The following is a 13,171-nucleotide window of genomic DNA, read 5'->3' as shown; positions in this document are numbered from 1 at the left end:
GGCTTTTGAAGAGTGCTCGTACATATCGACAATGATTGGGTATCGACAAGTGCCGTTTGCATCGTGGGAGCCGCAGGTTGAAACATCAAGTTCGTCGTGGAAAATGTCAGTAGAGTGGCCGTGGCAGCGGGCGCGAGATGCGGCTTGTGGCGCTCGCTGTGGATTTTCACGAACCCCTGGAGCCTTGCGCGCCACGTTTTCTCCAGCGCTGACTGACTGCCTGCTACTACTAACCTTGCTGGTAAGTAGTACCTTGCTGATACTTCTCAGTGCAGGCGACAGAGTCCACCAGGAAATGTATATGCAGTGGCCCCTTCGCATCGCACAAGCACACTGATTGATGATGCAGCGAGTCACGTCCGCCACAGGAGGCGCAGCGTTGGCCAAGCTCTTTCGGCTGCCAGTCTCGTGCATGTATCTGCGACGTCGACGGACCGTCACAAACACAGCTTGTGCACAGCAACAAAAACAAAGGACTGGAAACAAAACGAACAAAAAGCTAGATGGGTTATATAACTAGTATAGAAGCTGCCTCATTTACTCGAGTGAAGATCTTTTGCACTCAGCTTGCACCCATCCTGACACTCGACTTCTTTTTTTTTCCCTTTTTTTTTTCTCTCTTGCTTCTCCTTCGTCTTTCCACCGTGCCCCTCTCTACTGCGCTTCAGCACAGTAAGCCGCCGACACCCCCAGGACCACACCCCTCCCCCTCCCTCTGCCCTGCCGCTCCACACCTCCGTCGTCAACGCAGTTCCGTGCCCTGCTTCCTCAGCTTCAATCTGCGCCGACGCGCGACGACTCGCATCTTTTCAGTCTCCTGGGCACCTCCTTTCAACGCCTAACCCCCAGGTCGTCCCCTGCCCGTCTTTACTGCACACGGGGCGTCATTGGTCTACCGCACCGCAGGAACCCAAATACGATCAGCCCACCTCTAGCTCTTCCACGTTCTGTCTGCCGGCAGAATCTGTCCGACACGACCCAGCCGCACGCCCCCTTCCCCATCGTTGCTTAAATACTTGACATATCTGCCCTTCCCGGCTTTCGCAGGCTCTCTTCCCGGAGAGGCCGCTGTTCTGTCTTCCCATATGGCTCCAACCACGGCCGCTCAAGACGAGTTCAACCAGCTGGTGTCCAACAATACTACGCGAGCCTCGACACATCCCGAAGACAGATACGACAACGACCAGTCCGACCAAGACCTCGACGAGGAAGAGACACACCGAAACACTCAGATTGACGCCGCCATGCGCATCCCGACCGCTTCTACGGGGCTGAAGCTCCCTCCCGCCTCCTTTGACAGTGGCCGCTTCACTGGTGTCAAGGGTGTCATTGCCGATGCCCGCAGCTACGAGACGGCGCGCAAGACCAAATGGGTTGATCGTGCCCGGCGGAGCGTTCTCGGGTTTGCCGGCATTGCCCCCGCCACCGGCAATCACGTCACCATTACCGGCGGTGCTAGATCTGACAGCGAGACCGACGACGACGCCAACAGCAACACGGACGAAGACAACTTCCTGAACGAGTGGCGCGAGAGTCGCCGGCGAGAACTGGAGAGTGCCGCCAACCGCGCCGTGCGCACAAGAAAGACGAGCCCCAGTGTGCGCATATATGGTCGCCTGGACGAGGTCGATGCCATGGGCTACCTCGACGCCATAGAAAAGGTCAACCGTGACACGACGGTAGTTGTATTTGTGTATGACAATGAGGTAAGAACCCGCAAACAGACCCAAAGACTGCACGCGCAGATTTGGCACGGTCACTAACACTACCTTCACCTGCAGTGCGAGGTATCCGCGACGATTGAGGATGCACTCGTGCCCCTGGTACACGCCAACCCGACCACGCATTTTGTCAAGGTCCACTACGACGACATTGAATTCGACCCGGCAGCCGTACCTTCACTGCTGGCATATCGCAACCAAGGCGACCTGGTAGCCAACCTGACGGGAATCATCGAGATGATGCCTGATGACGACAGCTTTGACTCGGCGTCTCTAAAAAGAATTCTTCAGCAGCACCAGGCGCTGTAAGTGGAGTGTTTTTCTTGGTTGAACTTTTGTCAAGTTCCGGAAACTAGGATCATGTTGTTTCTGCATCGTCCACTTCACGCAGGCAGCGAGCAGACTGGTCTGCTGTGCCTCTTGACACTTACATGTTACGATACCCCTGCGCTTACGGCGCTTTCATTGCGGCCGAGATAGAGGCAGGTCTTTGAACAAGCTTCTCGGCGTCTTCCACTATACTCTTCTGATTTTTCCCTTTCTATTCTCTGAACGTGCACGCTACTGCATTTTATCGGATTACCAGGATGTTGCTTGGCTGATGCTTTCTACCTTGCTTCAACCTGTTTTTGTTATTTCTGTCACTGAGAAGTGTTTTTTTCCCCTGCGACGTATTATAGTTCCCGCATTATATGGGCAGTATGGTTGTTTTTTGTACAGATGTATTGCATGCATCTCGGAGTTTAATGTGCTTCATGTCTCCTTTTTTTCTTTCTTCCCCTTGTCCTGTATGCGTCAAGGGACGGTGTTGGTCTGCCTGTGCTTTCTTGCTCATATGGCTGGAAAATAGCAGTCGTTCGCGATAGAACAAAGAAAAGAATTGAATCTGGAATTGACTACAAGCCAAAAATGTGTGTGTCGTGTTTCATGGAGCTGATGCGTTGGCCTTGGTCCAACAGGGTAGACTGGTCAGAAGATGTCGTGTGATGAGTCGTGATGTGTCAATGGCACTCTAACCCAAGCCTGGTGGCGCCTTTTGGAGGAGGAATGGAGGGGCAACAGCCAGCTCAGGGCGGGACACTGACCCCGCTGCGCTTCCCTTGGCCCACTGTAAGGCGGCAGTGATGGATGGCATGGCGCTGCCTGGAGAGCTGGCGAAACGTCATTGCTTGAATGTCAGGCCGACTCGCAGGTTAGTAGATGCGGAACGAGAAGAGTTTATGCCATGTTCAAGTAGTCAAGTCGTTTTGAATATCGAGGATAGCCCGTCTTGTGCATCTAACCCTTCGCCGTGCCTGATTACCCTCAAGACCTCTCTCTCTCTCTTCACAGTCGCCCCCGCCATAGCGAGGCGGCTTACTGACATGGCATTTCACGCAAGGAGCCCATCCTCTATTATTAGCCCTGCTAGTTCTCATAGTGCACCAGACTCTCTGGTCGAGTCTTATCCTTGCATCCCGTCATGTGGCCTGTGTCTAGAGGGGTTCATCCGCACTATCGGCACACTCGGCGAATGGCAGCGCTTCACAGCGGCGGGGGGGGAGGCGACGTTAATAAGGAGTGTAGGTGCCGTACAGTGTGTGTCATACTATGTTCACCTCGCCACGGGTACTCACTGTTGGGAGCGTCCGCCACATCCCTCGCCTGTACCTACAGTGTGAAATCGAGGTACGCATCCCGCTATCGCACCCGGCCTAGGCTGCCAGGAAGGCCACTGCTGGCACAGCCAACCTGATCTGTTGCATGCCTCCCATCCCACCTTCCAAGGTGAATGTATGCAGCCTGAAACGTTTCCTCCAACTTGTTCTTCTCCTCCTACCTGTGCAACTCATTTCTTTCTGCATTTGAAAGTCATTTCGCCTTCAGATACTCGCTTCGCTCCACGCAGCCATCCGTATACACTCTGCTTTTCCTGGCTCGCATTCTCGCGCTAAGCTGTTCACGCTTGTACCGACGTCGCCACTCCCCAATCCACGTTGCACCTTCGTCTGCCGATAATCTGGTGTCAACGAGCATAGACCCTGAGATCATACATTGTGGCCCTCCTCCATCTGCGCAAGATCGCAAATAAATCACATCGTCGACTGGTCCGAAAGCCGGCGCCCGCTCCCTTAGCTATCCATAGGTATTGACGGTGTCAACCCCACCCATTCGCCATCAGGCAGCATCAGGTTACAAACAGCCGCAGTGAACTCAAAGGCCACCCGCCATATCATAGATGAGCCTTTTGCTTCGTCTATTAATTTAAGCTTGTGTCACCCTCGTCTTCCTTCTCTACTTTTGTTGTGCTTTCTACATGGTGGTCAGTGTTGCCCGCACTCGCACGCTTCCTCCTTCCGCAGCTACGGTCATACAAGCCCATGCACATCTGCATGGCCTCCGTCCGCTGATTTGATCCTACTGACCTGTGTGTTTCGTTATGGGACAACAGGATACCGAGATTCTGTTGACTTCACCGTCTCCTAAAACTCGCCGCGACACGCAGATATTTTCTCCGCTGCCCAGACCTTCGCTGCAGCAAGATTCCCAAGAGCATCAGGAGCCTCAGCTGTCGTTCTCCGAACCCACCCTTCGATTCCCTCGGCCCCAGGGGAACCAAAGCCTTGCCCATTGGATCTCTAGCAGTGATCCCGACATCATGCATTTAACGAGCGCGCCGGTCGAGGATGCCGGCTTGTCCGAGTCCACGTACGAGTTGGTAGGGGGCACGGATACCGAGTCTCAAGACGGCAATTACACAGATAATATAAGCGAATCGGTCGGCTCACTGGATTTCCATCGGTCGGAAGATGTTGTCAGCCTTGCTGGCACAGAGCACACCTGCGATGAAGAGTCTGTGGCTGATGGTGCTGAGGAGCAAAATCATAGTCACAGTCCAGAGCTTGCCCATCCCCAGATGCAGCATCCCGCCGACTCAGAGGATACTGATGACGACGACAATTCGTCCAAAGCTTCTCTAGAGTACGCAGACAACAGCCTGCGTACACCTTCTATTCTCACGCCCGAAGCCAGTCGGTACCTGGGCACTGAGGACGAGCTTTCGAAAGAAACCTTCCTCACAAGGTGGCTATTATGGACTCATGGCATGTCAGACTCTATCGCGCAGTTTGTGTTTGCTGCCATGTCAGGCTTTCTGGCGCTCGCAGCTGTGGTTATGGTCATACATACATTCGTCCCAGGCATTGACACGACATCTCAGCCGGCAGTGTCAAGCACTGCACCAGCCATTGGCCAAACCTCACTTTTTGCACATTCCACGCAGAGCCAGCTCCATGCTACCCTGGCACAAAGCCCTCCGACCTCCGGGGTTGCGCTGATTCCATTACAAGGCTCGCCAGACGAAGGCCTCTTTCGCCCGCGGAAACCGGTCGTCTCATTCACACCACATGGCAAGAATGACGTCTTGATCCACGTTGCGCGAGAAGTTCGAGACACCTGGATGTCTAACAACTGCCTTGATGTAACTGTGCTGAGAAGCACACAAAAACTTGAGTTTTCGCTCTCACCCGTGGACGACGGCATCCTTGTCAAGTTTCCCCGCCGCGAGGCATACGGTGTCGTCAACCTCTCCGTCAAGAGCACCTGCCGCCCAAAGACTGAGAAAGCCATCAAGGTTCACTTCGGCAAGGGTATCATAGTGGATGCTTTTGAGAGAACAAAGAGCCTTGCCCAAGATCTGTCCGAACTGGTCCCTGTTGCAGCACATGAGGCAGAGCGCTGCCTTGCCGGAGCTAGACGCGTGCTGGGATCCGCCTCGGAGTCGTTTGCTCATGCATGGCTAGTTGGGACCGAACGAGCGCAGGACCTGCTCATTGACGCGAATATCAGCGGCAGTGGTCCTGTTGCCGACTCCATCTCCCATCTCTGGCGACAGGTTGTCGGTTTCGTTCATGCAAACACCAAAATTCCTGCAAAGTACACAAAGTACGTTTATTCGGTGCGGAGTGTTCAATCTAAGCTTCGACTCGGATTGTTGGATGCGCAAGTGTCGGCTCGAATGTGGTGGCTCAAGATCCAAGGCAAGGACGATGAGTATCACGTATATGCTAGAATGGCGCAGGTGTACCTGCAGCAAAAGAAGGCGGCAGCCAAGGAATTCCTACAAAAGCTCCAGTCGAGGACCAAGGTGACAGCTTAGAAAGCTCAAGTTGGTCGCTCACGATACAGACCTTTGTGGAGGCTTGGTAGGGCATAGGCACTTACGGCTTTGGATTTTGTTCTGTGTGTGGCGCAAACACAACCGGAGAGCTATTACGCATGGAATACAGGCGTTTGAGGTTTATTTTCCTAATTGTTTTTTTTTTTTGGTAGGGTTGTGTTTCGTGAGCCACGGGATTAGTTTATGTAGCTTTACAAATTTAGTAGTGCTGGTAAGGCGATGGCGAAGGCTTAGAGAGCTGATTTGAACGAACAATACCACTCGTGTTTTATTGAGACGTACTCTACTTACTGCTGCGAATTTCCGTGATAATGATTGATATGAGGCAGCGCTACTGTCGCCTAGTGGCACTTTGGGCTGGAAGGGTTTGCAGGTAGGTACTGAAGTAGGTAGGTACCTACTAAGGCATCAATGCCGTGGCACAAACGGCAGTGATGAGTGGCCAGCAGGTACCTTCCCGCCCTGTTGACGGGGAGAAATACTCGCTCGGGTGGCGCGATGGATGCACCAGGGCTTGGGCCTGTGCTTGTGCTCCCCGTCGTCAACCTTGGCCGCCATACCACGGTAGGGAAGGGGCAAAATGAGGGGCAATGCTCGCTCTTTTTTCATTAGCCCGCACTTGTAATTTACAACAACAAGAGGACCAGTTCTCATCTGCCACTCGGACCCTCCCCCAGCACTTATCTCTTAATTCAGACGAGAAGCAGCAATAACTCATAACACGGGCCGACTTGAAATCATATTTATTCCTACGAGTATGTTTCGCAGCGCCAGCACGCCATGGCTTGGGCCGTGGCCCCCCCTCTATCGACAAGCTTCCACCCCCCCTCTCTGCCCGCCGCTAGAACGTCAGGCACGCAAGGAGGGGCTGCCTGGAAGTTGCGGTGGGCAGTGAACGATGGTTAGGAAGTCAAGGCTGACATCTCTTCTCTGCAACAGATTCTCTTGTACCGTCTTTTCTGTCGAGATACCACCCACGTCGATCACAATGTCTGTCGTCGAAGCTACCGAGCCCAAGGTCGAGGAGACCCAGCCTGTCGAGGCCCCTCAGGTACGCGCGTGAATGCAATTTTTTTTTGTTGTTGGTGGGGTAGTGATCGGCTGTTCAACGGTGATGGAGGTGGGAAGAGCAAAGAAACTGGCCATCAAATTCATGTTCTGCGGACAGGGTTTACTAAGTACGCAATTTCACTAGACTACGGGAGAAACTGCCACGACCGAAACCACGACCGCCGAGGCCACCGCCACTGAGCCTGCCACTACCGGGTCGGAGGCTACCGCCACCGAGCCTACTGCCACCGAGACCGAGACCAAGGAGGAAGTGCCCGTCACCTCATCCGCCGTCTTCTCCATGTTTGGTGGCGGCGCCAAGAAGGAGAAGAAGGATGACGAGGACCGCGGCGATAACTCTGGCAGCGCAAAGGCTCAGCGCGATGCTGCCAAGGCTGAGGGAGAGGAAGAAGCTCCCGAGAGCGAGGATGTTCACTTTGAGCCGGTCATCAAGCTGACGGAGAAGGTCGAGACCAAGACCAACGAGGAGTCTGAGGAGCAGCTCTTCAAAATGCGCGCCAAGCTCTTCCGCTTCATCAAGGAGTCCAACGAGTGGAAGGAGCGTGGTACCGGCGACGTTCGCCTGCTCAAACACAAGGAGAATGGCCGCACACGCCTGGTGATGCGCCGCGACAAGACACTCAAGGTCTGCGCCAACCACTACAGTAAGTTAGAAATGAAATTGGGAATGGGCGGGTAGAAAGGGCAAATCTAACAAAGAACAGTTGTGCCTGACATGAAGCTTGCTCCGAACGTGGGCTCTGACCGCTCATGGGTCTGGAACGCGGCCGCCGATGTCAGCGAAGGAGAGCCCGAGGCGGTCACTCTGGCGATTCGCTTCGCCAACTCTGACAACGCCAACGAGTTCAAGGAATCATTCCTCAAGGCGCAGAAGGAAAACGAGGAGCTGTTCAAGCAGGCCGAGGCCGAGGCTGAGGCTGCGGCCACGGCTTAAAGATTGAGTAACAGCGACATGACGAGAGCAGTCGACTCGGAGAAGGGACCATTACCCGAGTGGTGGAAATGACATCCCAGCATCACGTACCCCTATAACGCATCAAGTCACATCATCAAGCAGTCCTGCCGCCGGATTGGCGGTGGTGGATATACCCAACAATGACTACCCCTGGAGAGATGAGCAGCATGAGAGACGCATGTCGAGGTAGCTATTGCAGTCGCAGGAGGCTATGGATGGAGAGGAGGGGAAAGAGGGCATGTAGCATTGAGCGCATAAGTCACAGCACCACATGAATAAACAAATAGTTAGACATCAACTTGCCGTATTTCTTTAACAGTAGACGACGTTGAAAGTTTGCAGAGGTACTCATTACTAGAGGTAAGAGACGAATAATTACGTGAGGTGGGCTGATGACGGTAAGCAGGCGTGTGATGCGCCATTTGCGGGATTACACATGGTTTTTAAATTTGGATTGCGGAAGGTCTTGACGTAGTTGAGATTATAATGCACACAAGGACGAGTCAAGAGATTCATTTGAATGGGCTGGGTGCGACGAAAGGGAGAGACACGGGTGGACGAGGGCGAGGCCATCTAGGTGCTGTGCTCTTGTATATTCACTAATAAGGCACATGCATGTGGCGAGTAATCGAGGTATTGGCCATGCGGTAATCTGTACAGATCAGACGGGCAACAGTTTTTGTAAAAGTTGCCGCGTTCAGATCATTTTGCTGAATATATACAGATGGCGGGACGCAATTCACAGTTAACATTGTATATATTTTCTTTTGTTTATGTGGATTATTGCACACCCCAGACGAAGGACCGACCGACACGCTTCCACAATGGAAGGGCGCAGAAGGGAAGAGGGCCAAGAAAAAAAAATCGAAAAAAATCGCAGGTGGCCGGGAGTGGGTTTACATACCTGGGAGAAAACGCTAGGGCGGAAAGACAACGGGGAGCAAACAAGGACACAGGGCCAAGTGGTGGATGATGCCAAAAGGAGAAAAAAGAAAAGGAAGACTATACAAAAGGGCCGATGAATACATCACCAGTAATTAATTAACAATCCTTCAAGACGGGGAGCAGAGAGGGAGAAAAGCACGGTATAGTAGGTGTACTGGCAAAATGGGTTGCTCCGTGTTCCGAGAGAAGCTCCTCGAGCTAAGTACTAACTAAAGTAATATGGATAAGTTAGGGTACTAGGTACCTAAGCTGCCAAGGTCCTACAGGTACCTGGGCAACCAAAACTTCAGCGCTCAGAGCGCTTTTTGTAGGGCGTCATGGCAGGTAAACTAGTTGATCAAGTATCCCGAACCTTGGACTTGTTGGGTACCCGATAAGTAGACCAAGTCGCGCCGCAGCCCAGAGAGGGGGAAAAGAACGCGCGAGGACAAGAGGGAGAAAGGGAAAGGAAGAAAAAGACACAGCGCGCGCACCGCTGCTGAGGGGGAGGGGGAATTGAGAGTCTCGCCCGCTTTTCGCTCTGGCCTTGTCGTCGTTTTGCCTGCCTGCCCAAGCCCACGCCCACTACCGCGTCCACGCTTCTCTCGCTCTCTCTCCCTCCCTCCCTCTCCCTCTCCCTCTCTCTCTCGCCCGCTCGCTTCCTCATGCTCCCTCTTCTCTCTCACTGAAAGCTTGCTTTTTTGCCGAAAACGAAAATCCCCGACTTTTTTCTTTGCCTCTCTTTTTCCTTTCCCTTCCTTGGCCGCCCTCCCAAATTCTTCTTGGATAGAATCAATCACCAACCGCTCCTCTTGCTTTTAATCCATTTCCATCTCCATCTCCATCACCATTTTTCTTTATTAATCATCGCATCTTTTTATCTTTGGGGGTCTTATTCTTCTTTCTTTTCTTTTCTTTTTGTGCTTTGCTGCTCGATTAATTCCTCCTGTGAGATCGGTTTGTCGCGACACACAGACAGACAGACAGACAGACAGTCACAGGCACACACACATACTTAATCATGTTGGTGGAAGTAAGTGTTATTCAGTCTGTCATCTTTTTTTTAATTCCCCCTTTGGTGCCATCTCCTATACCCCCTTCACCATCCAGGCGCTCTTCTTCTTTCGGGTATTAGTGCCCATGCTTCTTATTTGTCTGCAATCCCTATCCCCCTTTCATTACACACACGTTGCGGCGTCGCACGACACACATCGTCGCCTTGCTGGGTGGTATTTTTTTTCTCTCTTCTTTTCGTTTCCCTTGGCCCTCCTCTTGTTGCGCCAGCCCAGCCTTGCCGCACAGATGAACTACACCTCTGGGCCTGCTCGGTGCTCATCCCGGACCTCGTCGCGCTCGTCATGTACACGCACTCAATCATCTCTTCAATTCTCATGTTGATGCTTCTTGATTGGTCGCGCGGCTGCTACTCGTCGCCGCCAGTTGGCCAGCCTCCGCGCCTGCCAGCTGCCAGGGGTCGGTCGTTGCCGCCACCACCCTCGCCATGCTGTACAATGCTTGTGTGAGTGAATGCCATCACCCACTGGGCTTTGTGCCGCCTCCCCTTTCCCGGCTTGAAACTCCCTCCATCTCGTGCCCGGCATCATGTAAACATCAACCCCTCGAGTCTTTTCTGGTCTGCTTGCTTTCCCAATCCTGCTTGGCCCTCTGCACAGCTCTGGTCGTCCCTGCCGCCCGGCCTTCACGCGCATCGCCTGCATCATCGTTTGCTCTCTGTTTGCCGCTCAACGAACCCCCCTTCCTGCCAAAATACCACTATCCTCACCTAAACATCGCGCAACTATTCTCACCATCCGCTTCCTCGTTCCTCTGCTGGCCTATGGCATAGTTGTGCCATCATGGCACCACGCAAGAACCGCGCAGCTCCCAACAATCGCAACAAGAAGAACACTCAACCGCCTGAACCTGTACTGCAGCTCGGTCCTGACTATTTACAGAGAAAAGTCAAGGTCGTCACCGACCAACATGTCATGTAAGCCTTTTGTTGTCTATATCCGCATTTTCGCCATGCCATTTCTCTTGCTTGAGACGCTGGCTTTTTTGCGGCTCACAGATGCCATTGCGTGCTCCATTGGCGCCTCGGGGGTCTTCCTTGCTTGTTATTGTCGCTAACCGGATCTCTTTCTGCTCTCTTTTGCGCAGTGATAAGCCCTCACCGGTTGCCGAGTTTCCCATGAGAGAATGGAGCATTCGCCTGTTCCTGCTCGACGAGGACGGCAATGAGCGCCCCGGCGACGTCTTCACCAAGATTGTCTATAACCTGCACCCTACCTTTGAAAATCCCACTCAATGTACGTACCCCAACGCGACGTGTTGGTGATTCTCGACGCCAGCTTCCCCGCGTAGAAGCCGCTGACCAGTTCAGCTTTCACCAAGCCTCCGTTTGCCTGTACCAACGAGGGCTGGGGTGAGTTCGAAATTTCCATCGACTGCTACACCACCGAAAAGACCAAGCTCGCACCCATTATCCACGATCTCAACTTCCTCGAGCCAAAGTACGAGTCCGTCCACAACGTTGTATTCAAGAACCCTTCCCAGGCCCTACAGGAGCGCCTGCGCGAGACAGGCCCTCTACCCACAGATGAGGACCGTCCCCGGAAGAAGAGTGGCCTCGCCGGTGGCAAGAAGAGCGGCCAAAAATACGATTACGAGAAGATCGCCGAAGCTCTCGAGAAGCTCGAGGAAGAGGATTTGCTGCGTGTCATCCAGCTCATCAATGAGAACAAGGGGCCAAATACTTATATAAGAAGTGACGTCGATGGTGAGTTTTTCCCTTGCGCCGCTCCCTTGCTTCGCTCAGCAGACCTTTGGTTGATGTTTGCTTGTACTAATAGCGGATGACCTGAATGAAGCCGGCGAGTTCTCGATAGACCTGTATACCATGCCCGACCTTTTGACCACGAAGCTGTGGGACCATCTCGTACGTATCGTCGCTGGTTGCTGAGAGAATGGAGTATTAATTGCTATATAGTCTAAGAAGGGCATGGTTGCATAAGCAGCTCAAGTCGATCTAGATCTTTCGAGCACGAATTTAGATGCCCGATCAATCCAGGTGGAAGACAGACTGCCGGCCCTGGCAGAAGCAGGCAACTCACAAACCTGGCCATAGTGCAGATCCATACGGCACGCCGAACGAACGGCATCTCGAATGAGGGAGAACGGCATGTTGTAACAAGCTGCCAAATTTGCCTCCATTCATAGGCTTGTACAATTGAAAAATAACCAAAAGGGCGGATACTGTGGCATGGCTGCAATGGTATGGGATGCTGTCGTTGTCCTAATTCCCCAGGGCATTGTACCAGGTAATTTGAGGGGGCGCGGGACACACGTTGAGCATTGAAAGTCGGTATAGATCGACTTTCTGCGGAACGAGTGCTTCTTTGAACAGTATCGTCGTGGATTCATTTTGGTATTTGTTTTTCTCTTCCTTTGTCCGGATAGGAGCAAGGTAATGAAATTTTGATGGTCTACCTTTTGGTGTGCTCCTCTGTTGACTCTAACCTGCCGTGACGTGCATGTGCATAGATGTGTCGATCTGCAGATGATGCTTCCTCATCGGGGCAGCCGCCGCTGCGGATTGGTTTGTGCAGGGCCCTGTTCCAGCTGCGCACTCTCTGGGCTCCTAGCCATGCAATGACGGACAGATTAACGGGCCGGTCTGTTGTAGGTAGAAGATTGTTCAGCGTAGTAAAATGTGCCCAGTTGTGGGATCAGAGAATTTAGGAACTCTTTGAAAAGCAGGCTCACGCCCTTGTTTTTCTTGTCGTTTGCCTAGGGCTCTACTACTTACTACATTTGACTACAGACTGTCTCTCTCCTTTTCTTTCTCTATGTTAAGCTACGTGTTCTACTCAGCCGCAGGTCAAGGTGGTGACTTGAGAGTCATGCTTTTTTGTTTGCATCTTGTGGCAGGTACCATGCATGTATCTGAGTATAACGGACGAGATGGGAATACATCTACGGAATCGGCCGTTTTTTTGTAAGCGGTGGTTGGATTGCAATGTCATCTCTTCAAGTACAGATGGCTTCCATAATCCGAGGCCTCATCTACGAACCCGGGCGGATGCCTCTTGTGGAATAGAGTGCTCCTGTCTAGCCATTAACCTTCTGTGAGAATTTTACGATACGGACTTGAGATCTGCAGCTGGAATAACTAAAGCTCAAAGCTCACAAGGTTGAATACCATGCTTGCACTGTACCTCCGTGTCTAGTCCTCGTGATGTACGTTTGGTACTTGAAGACAAAACTGGGTAGAGGTCCACCGTCTTCTCGAGCAAATAGTTTCATTTGCAAGGATGCATTTCGTGTTGCCACCTCGAGAGA

At 52.6% G+C, this 13,171-nt stretch overlaps 4 protein-coding genes across 4 annotated transcripts; all 4 read left to right on the top strand.

Annotated features, from left to right (window-relative positions):
• Positions 1-1,085: 1,085 nt before the first annotated feature.
• V2A60_006058 (thioredoxin-like protein) lies at positions 1,086-2,030 on the top strand (the record flags this gene model as incomplete). The annotated part of the gene is made up of 2 exons (XM_083257356.1): positions 1,086-1,706; positions 1,782-2,030. The coding sequence occupies 2 exons, from the start codon at positions 1,086-1,088 to the stop codon at positions 2,028-2,030; spliced, it is 870 nt and encodes a 289-aa protein (XP_083113482.1).
• A 2,110-nt stretch (positions 2,031-4,140) lies between these two features.
• V2A60_006057 (uncharacterized protein) lies at positions 4,141-5,859 on the top strand (the record flags this gene model as incomplete). Its single annotated transcript, XM_083257355.1, has 1 exon — positions 4,141-5,859. One exon carries the CDS (start codon positions 4,141-4,143, stop codon positions 5,857-5,859), a length of 1,719 nt encoding a protein of 572 aa, XP_083113481.1.
• Positions 5,860-6,868: 1,009 nt separating this feature from the next.
• V2A60_006056 (Ran GTPase-binding protein YRB1) lies at positions 6,869-7,885 on the top strand (the record flags this gene model as incomplete). The annotated part of the gene is made up of 3 exons (XM_083257354.1): positions 6,869-6,931; positions 7,076-7,595; positions 7,656-7,885. The coding sequence occupies 3 exons, from the start codon at positions 6,869-6,871 to the stop codon at positions 7,883-7,885; spliced, it is 813 nt and encodes a 270-aa protein (XP_083113480.1).
• A 2,801-nt stretch (positions 7,886-10,686) lies between these two features.
• On the top strand, positions 10,687-11,843 carry V2A60_006055 (yeats family-domain-containing protein; the record flags this gene model as incomplete). The annotated part of the gene is made up of 5 exons (XM_083257353.1): positions 10,687-10,820; positions 10,991-11,139; positions 11,214-11,609; positions 11,683-11,768; positions 11,820-11,843. 5 exons carry the CDS (start codon positions 10,687-10,689, stop codon positions 11,841-11,843), a joined length of 789 nt encoding a protein of 262 aa, XP_083113479.1.
• Positions 11,844-13,171: the final 1,328 nt, after the last annotated feature.

Source organism: Cordyceps javanica, chromosome 4 (genome assembly GCF_051103115.1).
Source record: "Cordyceps javanica chromosome 4, complete sequence".
NCBI classification, from domain to species: Eukaryota; Fungi; Ascomycota; class Sordariomycetes; order Hypocreales; family Cordycipitaceae; genus Cordyceps; species Cordyceps javanica.
Note: the sequence above shows the minus strand (reverse complement) of the source record. Positions and strands in the feature narration are given on the sequence as shown.